Genomic DNA, 10,772 nt, shown 5'->3' with positions numbered 1-10,772 from the left:
GACATTACTGAAGTAAAGAAAAGGAAAAATGTACTTGGGCATTTATTTTTTTCAGGCTCACTTTGTACTATCTGTTAACTTGATGTGTCATGTTCAACTCTATCTTATCTTATTTTGAAAATATTTTCTACTTGAAGCACATCACACAATACTTAACAAAATACTTTGTCATGGAAAAAAACAAACAATAATCTATTTCAAATGCCTTAAGATGACATTAGTGTCAATAACTCAAACACCTGCTTTAAATGAGTCTTTAAACCTTAGATTATTAGATTAACAAACACGTCTGAGTTTTAAAGTCAAAGATGAAGAAAAAATACTTAAATTTACACACAGGACGAACTGAAAAACATTTTGGCTACCAAATGTTGTGTAAACCATTTATATACAGTCTGTGGTGTAAACACATTTTGTCATGCATGGGTTTTAATCCATATCATTCGAATGCATTCATTTTTGTTTTTAAATAAAAAGTCCATTATCACAGTTAAACTCATAAAATATTATAGAAGCCTGACCCCACAGTTAAGAAAAATGTATGATTGTGTGAATGCATAACAAACCCAGAGTCAACAAAAAGCCAAAGCACATCTTATAATTTAACACTCTCATCACCACACACCATTTACTGACAAGAACATCATTTCCCACAAGCCCCCCTGGTAGAAGTCAGGTTGCTTTGGCTTCTGAATGGACGCTGCAGCCCAATAATGTGTGGGTCCTCCTCCATCTCAGCCAATAGAGACTCTGTTGCTATCACCGCTTATATTTTTAGCAAATTGCTCAGCACCTTAGGAAAACTACAAATATCCCTCCGCCAATTAAACTAGAGCCCGCTAGGTAAACATGGGGGGAAAAGACGTCATAATGTTTTTTTTTGGGGGGGTCAATACTTTAAGAGGAAGACTATGAATTATTATATATATATTATCTTGTCTAGTAAATGAAGAGTGAGTAAAGACTAATTATTATTATTGTTTTTTTGCAGTTTTGTTTTTAATATATATATTTTTTATTTTATATATATACTTATATATATATTGTGCATGGTATTAAGGATTTGCTGACAGGAGAACATAATGCATAAATACCCCTTATATGGAATAATAAAAATTACTATAATATGAAGAAAGTAGTTCCTGCCGTCACGGGCGTGTGGGCGAGTCACACAGTGTATAAATACGCCGGGTTGTCAAACAGTAAAGTTTCTCTGGAGCCTCCATGCGAACTGTCAGCTGAAGACTAACTGAAGGAAAACCTTCCTTTTGGCCATTTGAGAACTGGGGCAAGCGGTTAAAACAAAAAAAATCAACAAAAATATTTAGTGGTCATCCTCTGGTGGAGTCGACACATCGTCCGCCCTGAAATCCTGAGACAACAGCAGGGAATAAAAACAGAGACGCGCAGGAGTACAAGTCAAGCTAGTAGCGCATCAGTGACGAGAGGTGAGTAATTAAACATCCGCCGGTGCATGAAATAGGGCTAATTCTATTTAGATATATCCATAAAGGCGTGTTCATTCATTCATTGTCAGCAGCATGTTGCTGTGTTTGTCTTGGCTTTGCTAAATGCGTTGACTATATAATGAATGACTGTACTGGTTCAGCCATTGAATTGAATAAAGACTGTTATGTATTAGCTGAAGTGACCCTCTCCAAGTCTGCTCAACTGTTTATTATTATCTGATTTGATATGTTGTTTATGCAGAGGAGGGACTCAGTGACCACATACTGGGTCGATGGGATGTTCACCACTTAATTATTAGCCTTATAATTTAATTTACAGCGACAATTTGGCATTCTTGCATGTCAGCTAAACCAGTGTCCTTTCTGCTCCAGTGGCTTTTTGACTGACATATGGCAGTAATCCCCAGGTAGACTCTGCTCTGCCTTGTTATCTGAGCTTACATGCAAACCTGGAGGATATTTATTCCAATCTCCAATTCTTTATGCATATTTACCTCAATTTGGTTGGCACATCTGGTATAGATGTGCAACATATTCCCATTCAAATAGGTCTATGTTTATTAGGAGAGGTGACAACAATAGTGCAAAATCACAATAATATTCATCCTATTGTTTTGAGGTTTTTATGTGTGTGTGGGGACCACTTGGTTTCAGGCAGGCCTTTTATTTGTTGACCTTCAATTATAACATTTTTGCTTTCATATTTCTGTTATTGCACATTAGCTTGTGCTACTTGTAAGCTCACTGTAGATGTGGTGCTTAATAGATAAGAACCTGACATGTAGTGGGGATGCTTTGCAGCACACATTTGCAGCTCTGATAATGAGTCCATGTAAACAAAAATAGCACTATAAATCCTGCTGTTGCCCTGATCCACAACAACAGGCCTGTAAAAATGAATTTATCTCTTTTCAAGCTGTGTCACAAATCTGCAGGTGAAGAATACAAATACGAACATGAACAATTTTTGATGTTTTTGTTGCAATTGCAAGCTGTGGTTTATGATTTGGACCATTTATTGCACTCCTGAAGCAACAAATCTGCACATATTAACTGAGCTATTCCTATAATGTCATTGGATGACATTGGATCTTGTGTATCTTATAATGAAATGCAGTAGATGCTGTGTAGATTAGCTGTGTGTGTGCACACAAGGTTTTTAGTGATGTTGGTGGCTGTTGCAGGTGATGGACCGGTGGATTCTCCTGTGCTCACAGATCCTTTTTCTACAGTCACTTCAACTCATTTTTAACTCAGGTGGTGGAGAGGAATTTGCACCACAGATGATGCAAAATGGGGCCCTATATATATAGCCCATTCTAACCAACCCCCATCTTCTCCTTCAATGTCACCTTTTTCATGCGATAGGGGGGAATGTAAATCTCGTCTTGAAGCATGCAGCCTGTGCAGCTTCATCTGTAATAACATTAGAATTGTCTTTAATCGGAGGCGTCTTTCTAATCTTAGCTGCTGAATCCCCCATCTGGCAGAGAAGTGAATGTGAGTGAATTGTTTGTGTGTGTGTGTGTGTGTATGGGGGGAGGGGTTGATCGCACACACTGCATGGTGGGAAATGGTGTTTTGTGGAATCGACATAGCTGTCCTGCCATTTTACACCTCTTCCTCTTGTTGTGTTATTGTTTTGTTTTGTTCTTTTTAGCATGTAATCTTTCATTCATTTCATCTCGACTGCGTGGTGATGAATGGATGGACTCTGTGTGACTGTGTTAAAGCATTAAGCAGGAGGCTCTCCGTGGGATCGGATTCAGATTATAAAGGATTTATGAAGCCCACAGCACGGCATCTGTTACATCCATCAGTAGATGCTGCAGTTGATGAAACCAAAATATAAAAAAGCGTACAAGTGCTGTGTGTTATTGAATAAGAGTAGTGTGCAAGTTCATTTTCTCACCTCGTAACTAGAGCTGCAACGATTAATCGAATATTTTGTTGATCGATTAATCAGTTTGAGTCATTTTTTTTAAGGAAAAAAAAGTCAAATTTCTCTGATTCCAGCTTCTTAAATGTGAAAATGTTCTGGTTTCTTTACTCCTCTATGACAATAAACTGAATATCTTTGAGTTGTGGGAAAAAACAAGACATTTGAGGACGTCATCTTAGGGTTTGGGAAACTCTGATCAACATTTTTCACCATTTTCTGACATTTCATAGACCAAACAACCAATCGATTAATCGTGAAATAATCAACACTTTAATCGACAATACAAATAATCCTTAATTGCAGCTCTATTCTTAATATTAGGAACTATTCTTAGTATAATGGAAATGTATAATTTGATCCCTAAAGGCGTTATGGTGAGCTTTTCACTGTTTCCCCAAGCTCTTTGAATCTATTTTCGATGGCTTCAAGTGCATATAATTATATAATTTATTTTTATTTTGATCGATGTTTGCCCTCACAGGTTCAGTATAGAATTGTCTCAATCCATAGTGTATTAAGCCTTGACACCTCCACTGGTCTCTTACATGCAGTCGTGTGTATTTCTTGCTTTCATTAGAGCAATGACCTATATGGAGGCTAAAGCGTGCCATTCAAATAATTATGTAAATCAATGAAGCGTTCACTTAACTGATTTTACTCATTTACTAAACCGTTCCATCAGGATCTCACAACTGTGTCTTAATTAGTAGCATTTCTTTACGGTGATGCAGTTTGTGTGTGTGTGGGAGGAGGGGGGCGTTGTTTGTTTGTTTAAATTGTTCAAGGAACTGATGATAACAATAATTTATTACACGGATTTGTTGAATACTCGATTCTGATTGGTCAATCACGGCGTTCTACGGTCTGTTATTTCTTTATAGCAGACCGTTGCTATGTATAGCAGACCGTTGCTATGGGCGTAGTTCTGATGTCAGACTATGGCAAACTGTTTTTTGTCAAATTATTGATTTCTTAAGTAGGTAGCCATGTAAAAAGCGGGATAATGTACAGCTAGCAGGTCATTATTGCAAAATAAACCCAGACAGGGCGATGCGGCACCCCGACCAGCTCACTGTACTGTACGCTATCCCTAAGGGCTGCAACTAACGATTATTTTCATTGTTGATTAATATGTTGATTATTTTCTCGATTAATCGATCAGTTGTTTGGTCTATAAAATGTCAAAAAATGTGGAGCAGTGTTTCCCAAAGCCCAAGATGACGTCCTCAAATGTCTAATTTTGTCCACAACTCAATGGTATTCAGTTTACTGTCATAGAGGAGTAAAGAAACCAGAAAATATTCACATTTAAGAAGCTGGAATCAGAGAAGTTTGATTTTTTTATTCTTAAAAAAATTACCCATTAAGCGATTTATCAAAATAGTTGGCAGTTGACAACTAATCGTTGCAGCTCTAATAATATGCTAATTTCAGTAGCCTATATTTTCGTGCTGTTGGTGTTCTGAGAGAGCGAGAGAGAGTCTGTTTGTTCTGGTGGCCCACTCCAGCCCCCGTACAACTGAGGCTTTCTATGGTCATAAAATAAGAGTGTGATTAATTGTCTACAGCTGGACAACCATGTCCTTGCCCCTTGTTTTTGATCCCTTGATCTCCCCTTAAATCTTCCTCTGGTTCTTTCCATGTAAACTTACGGCTTTCTTCTGTTTTCTTCTTCACAGTTGGGACCTGAAAACATTGTTGCGTATTTGTGACGACAAAAGACCGCCTGCAACCTGCCGCCCCCGCCTTCAAGGTGCCTTTACCATGGTGACACTAAAAGAATCATACACTTTACAATAAGCCAGAGGGAAAAACTCCTTGTCACAGTTGCATTGCCTCACTTTCAGCATCATCTTGATCCCCTTGCCCCCACGACGGCGCTAACCCGGTGCAGCCATGCATCTAGAAGTGAAGGTGGCCCTCAACTTCATCGTGTCCTACCTGTACAACAAGCTGCCTCGGCGTCGAGCTGACCTGTTCGGCGAGGAGCTGGAGAGGATACTGATGTCTCGTTTTGAGGGTCACTGGTACCCCGAAGCCCCTCTCAGGGGCTCCGCCTTCCGCTGCATTCACCTGGGAGCGCCGAGGGACCCCGTGGTGGAGTTGGCCGCCAAGAGAAGCGGACTGGACACGGAGGAGGTGCGTGCAAATGTTCCTGCGGAGCTCAGTGTGTGGATTGACCCTTACGAGGTGTCCTACCAGATTGGAGAGAAGGGGGCGGTGAAGGTTCTCTACCTGGAGGACCCTCCAGGTCTCGGGTGTGACGGCGAGAGGCCTGAGGGGGTGAGCAGAGAGGGTAAAGGAGATGCGGAGGCGGAGGAGGCCAAGAGTCTGGGCTTTAACCCGGACGCTCAGGTGTTTGTGCCAATTGGAAGCCAGGCATCTCCTGCCCTCATGCCGTCGCTCTCCAGCTCCCCCACGCCTCTGTCTGCCCAGTCCTGCCCCGGGCTCTTCAGCTACACCAGCTCCAGCACGCCCACCGACCCCGCCGCGCACTCCTCAAACACCTCCACCCCTTCTCCTCCCAGCGGCGGGCTGCCCTACCTCTCCTCTCAGCAGCCGCCCTCCGCTCTTCCCGCCACACGTCCTCAACCCATCACCTTCACCACCGCCAGCTTCGCCGCCACCAAATTCGGCTCGACCAAGATGAAGAAGTGCAGCGGGGCCGGGTCGGCGGCCAGCTCCGGAGCCGTCGTACCGCCCGCCCAGAGGATGCTCACCCGCTCTCCTACCACCATCTCGGCGCCAGAGCTGCTCAAGCACAAGCCCCTGTCCCTCTCCTTGCACTCCCTCGGAGGTCCCATCGCCAGCCAGCTCTCTCCCAACGCCAAAGAGTTCGTCTACCCAGGATCCCCGGGACCCCTTTACTTTGACGCAGACACCCAGCCCATGCAGCCTCACGCCAGCCCATTCCAACCCCCCCACACTGTCAACAGCCACCCGTCCTTCGACCCCTTCTCCAGCCCTCCCCCCGCCCAGAGCGTGGGCATCATTGGCAGCAACGGAGGAATCTCGTACATGGAGAAGCCGCCGTTCGTCGAGGGTTTAGGAAGCTACAACCTGCAATACCCCAGCCAGTCTTTCCAGCCCGTGGTGCTGGCCAACTAAGCCTTCATTTGTAACCATAAGAATTGTTGTAGGAGGAGGCGGGTTTGGACAATGACGCTCCACATATTTTCAGTTTTCTAACAAATTCTTCTAATACTAATACGAGTTAAGAATTAGTTTTACTACAAAGATTTAAAATACCACTGAATAATTAATGTGATTTTGTTTTGTTCCTCTATTACCCCCCAACCCCACCCTGCCCTTATGTCCGTTGCTGTTACTCATCACGTTCTCTGATGACAGGAGTGGGTGGGGGGGGTGAGTTCCTTTTCTACCTTGAGTCGTTGCCAATCTCTTCATGTTTTTGCATTGAATGTTAATGTGAGGGACTTTTTGTTGTTTAATGGACCCGGCCCTAGTATAGCTCCATTTTTGCACTGCACTGTCATGCTGTGAAAAAGGACCTCGCCAAGTCCTGCAGGGAACGACGGCTGTGGAAAAGCTCAGCACTTTGCTCTGCAATCTGCTCTGCCCTACTTGCCACAAATACAGAGAGAGGGGGGCTCTGCTTGTCTCCGTGTGTGTGTGTGTGTGTGTAGTCCTGCTCTGTTTTGTTGTGGCTCAGCGTGATGGAGAGACTCGTTGTTTGCACGGTGGGCCCCGTTACCCTTGAAACGCATTCGTGCGCAGGCACAATTTGACTCCGTTGTTGTCACCGGGGCGTACATTGGGAGCAGTTTATCATCAGCTGGAATAGTGTACACGACGTGGGTTTAAATGAAGCGAGAGCAGCGGAGGGAGCAGAGAGAAGGAGCAGCGGGGGTGTTGAGGGAGTGATGTAGTAGAATGTATTGTATCTGTCAGGGGAAACTGCGGCTGGGAAGGTCAGGGAAACCTTGGTGAATGTGAAAAAAAAAAGCAAGTAAATCTTTGCATTTTTAAGACAATGCGCTGATACCTCAATTGTACACACTGGGATGTAAGTTTCATACATGTATTCAAACACACACATGCAGAAATATACGCACATATATATACACAATTATTTCAGTCAGCAGTGTGTGAAGGTGAAGAGGCGTAGAGGATGCAGCAGTTAAGCAGTAGGGATTGTGATAAATGGCTTAGCATGACTTTGACTATGAAGGAGAGGTTTTTCCTCTGCAGGGAGATGGGAGGGAAGGGAAGACCGAAGGAAACGAAAGAGAGAGAGAGAAGCAGCTAGAGGGTTTGTTTTGCCTCGGTGGCGTCCAGGCTGTATTGGCTTTTAGAGAGCGACACTTTTAAAACCCAGAACACGTTTCTGGTGAGCTTAAATGGTATTGAAGCCAAAAGGCTCACACTATTCTCTCCCTCCTCTTGAAATTCTTCAGCGATCTCTCTTCTCTGGCTGTTAAACAAAAACCCAGAATCGTACAGTTTCCCCAGTTATGTGGACAAAGATACAAAGATGAATGTTCTTCGTTGGTCTGTTGTCGCTTTATTGGACAGCTTGTCAGATCTCTGGAAGTCTACTGTTTTTCTAACAATGGTTTGTTTACCAGCCGGGTCCACGTGATTGTCGGTTAGTCACTACAGGGAAGGGTAACTCTCAGATGTCCATTTGAGCTGTCCGGCACTTTATTACTGGGCTCCTGAGGCGGCGTGTCGCCCACAGACACAAGCGCTCCCACCATTCCTTTCGCCCTCTTGTTTGGAAATGGCACATTTTATTCAGCTAATCATGAAATGCTTTAGAGATTCAAACAGTATTCGAATGCATCGCGCCGCTGAGGAGATGCTGTTAAGTCTTGTCTGTTTATTTTTCAAGTAAATGTTTTTGTATAAGATGACCCAAGGACCCTTGACTTGTGCTCACGCTGGTTTTTGCAATGTGACAGCTTGTCATACGCATGCAAGTTTGTATTTTTTTTTTTCCAAGGGAACGGGTGGGGAGGTACTGTAAATGTTACGATTGTGAGGGAAAGATGCATTTATATAATTTTTTTTTTTTTGTTTTGTAATTTATTTCCAATATTTCTATATTTTTTTGTTTTTGCAAAAAATGATCACTTACATTTGTATTGAGTAAGACGAGTCCAGGAATATGTATATACAAAGTTCTTATGTTCAGATTCTTTGTTTAGTTTCTTACATGCCGAGGTTATTTTTTCAGAAAAATAACGTGAATATATGCAAACCGAGTCAAAAATAAAGATGTACAGAATAAAAGTATTGAATGTGTATTGTACCTTGTGCAGCATTTGTCTACCAAGACGGGTAAATGTATTCATCCTTCAAGTCAGATTTGAAGTTTAAGATGTGAATGTTTACAGTGGGTTTGTGTAGGAAAAGATGGCTGATATCACTTTTGAACACTACTCCCATAGGCAGTGCGTTTAAACCAAAAATCTTCACATTCATTTTTTTGAGTGCAATGTCCATTTTCCCTTTTATGTGAATTCACTGCATATTGTGGTCACCTCGCCTATTTTTCCCCCCTGAAAGATTTTCCGTTTCCTTCTTAATTTAAACAATTTAACATCAACGCTAACACTCCTGTTTTCATCTAATTCAGTACCTTAAACCTAGAAATAATCAGATTTATACCAACAAAATGTCTTTTAACCTCCCTCATATTATATATCCCATTAAATTAGACTTTTTCTCACCTCCCATATTTCTTTCAGTGGGTTCTCTTCTCCCCATCAGCCTGGTCCTTTTGGTCCTGATACTATAGCCATATATCCCAGACTGTCTTTGCTTACACAGATGCTCACCCTCCTCCAGTGCAATGTAACGCCATAATTTAAATTACCCTGAAGGATTTAAGGGGTTTCTACCTCTCTGCACCCGGGAATAAAAAAAAAAAAAAATCCAGTATATCTCCTCTGAAGGAAGACGGTGTTACGGCAGGTTCGGAAATGATGAAGGAAATGAATGTGCTGTGAATGTTGTTAGTTAACCCTGGTTGAGATGGCCTGCGGAGGAAACTGCTCATTTTTTTGTGTGTTTAAAAGACGTGGAGAGATTTAATTTTTGTCTCATGCATGTCTAAAATGTCCAAGGGACTCCTTTTTTTCTATTCCGTATTTGTCAGATTATTCAGAGCAAACGAGGTGCGTTGTTAAATTTCCTGTGTACAAATCTGAGGATGTGAGCGATTACTGTAAAAGCTGTTTTGCCCTCGCATCTCTTGAGAGTGAACGCTGTTTTTTTGTGTTTTACACTTGAAAATGAACACATTAGATTAGTGTTGTAAACACACTCTAAACGCAGGCTATTCTACAATCAGGGTTGAACATTAGTGAAGAGGAAAAACAAGAATTTTGTATTCTGATGTCCTTTTGCTTATATCGATGTGTGCGTTTTATTTTGCACTTTGGAATATTTCATTGTCATAAAAGAAGTTTATTTTCTATGTAAAAGTTTAACATTTAAGAGTAAAATAAATCGAATTAAAAGTTCAGATGATGTATAAATATAGTGCTTTCTTTCCTGCCTGTATTTTATTATTTTTTGTTCCTATTTTGTATCCGATCTGTACACCCTGTAGATGTGTAATGAATCTTTCACTACTGAAATGCAATGACCTGTTTTCTGTGCTGCCCCTCCCCCGGGGAATGGGGAGTTACTACTGCAGTTTCTTATTGTATCAGATTCTTTTTTAAGTTTGTAATAAAAAACAACAGATTGGCAAAGAATAAGCATGGAAAATAATCTAATTGTGTCATCCTCATTGTTTTATGCGTACGCAGAATGACTAGATGTGGAGATAATGCAGACATTAGATTAGGGCTGTCAAAGTAAACGGGTTAGTAACGCATTAACACAAAATCATTTTAACGCCACTAATTTCTTTACAGCATTAACGCAATGGATCTTTCGGAGGTTGGAGCGGGCTGAGTTTTAAAGCTAGAAAATACTGAAGTTAAGTGATAAGAGCGCAGTTTTAAAGCTAGTGAAGATACCGGCATCATAGGAAAACTAGAAAAACCTAAGGAATCCATCGGTACCAATTATGTCCTACTAGCTTGTCGTGATGGAAGCTAAATAACGCTCCAAACTTAGGCTAAATTTTGGTGAGGAAAAACTGTCATGGCCATTTTCAAAGGGGTCCATTGACCTCTGACCTCAAGATATGTGAACGAAAATGGGTTCTATGGGTACCCACAAGTCTCCCCTTTACAGATATGCCCACTTTCTGATAATCACATGCAGTTTGGGGCAAGTCATAGTCAAGTCAGCACACTGACAGCTATTGTTGCCTGTTGGGCTGCAGCTTGCCATGTTATGATTTGAGCATATTTTGTATGCTAAATGCAGTACCTGTGAGG

The 10,772-nt window shown here is 41.7% G+C and overlaps 1 protein-coding gene across 3 annotated transcripts; it reads left to right on the top strand.

Moving 5' to 3' along the window:
- The first annotated feature begins 1,184 nt into the window (after positions 1-1,184).
- LOC119501911 (protein Tob2) lies at positions 1,185-10,155 on the top strand. 3 transcript variants are annotated; one of them, XM_037792689.1, is made up of 3 exons: positions 1,185-1,448; positions 5,091-5,164; positions 5,239-10,155. In XM_037792689.1, exon 3 carries the CDS (start codon positions 5,308-5,310, stop codon positions 6,517-6,519), a length of 1,212 nt encoding a protein of 403 aa, XP_037648617.1. In that variant the 5' UTR covers positions 1,185-1,448; positions 5,091-5,164; positions 5,239-5,307; the 3' UTR covers positions 6,520-10,155. The 3 variants fall into 3 exon arrangements, with proteins under 3 accessions (XP_037648617.1, XP_037648616.1, XP_037648615.1); XM_037792688.1 differs by having other exon boundaries at positions 1,186-1,448; positions 5,259-10,155; XM_037792687.1 differs by having other exon boundaries at positions 1,186-1,448; positions 5,091-10,155.
- Positions 10,156-10,772: the final 617 nt, after the last annotated feature.

This window comes from Sebastes umbrosus, chromosome 14, assembly GCF_015220745.1.
Source record: "Sebastes umbrosus isolate fSebUmb1 chromosome 14, fSebUmb1.pri, whole genome shotgun sequence".
Classification (NCBI taxonomy): Eukaryota; Metazoa; Chordata; class Actinopteri; order Perciformes; family Sebastidae; genus Sebastes; species Sebastes umbrosus.
Note: the sequence above shows the minus strand (reverse complement) of the source record. Positions and strands in the feature narration are given on the sequence as shown.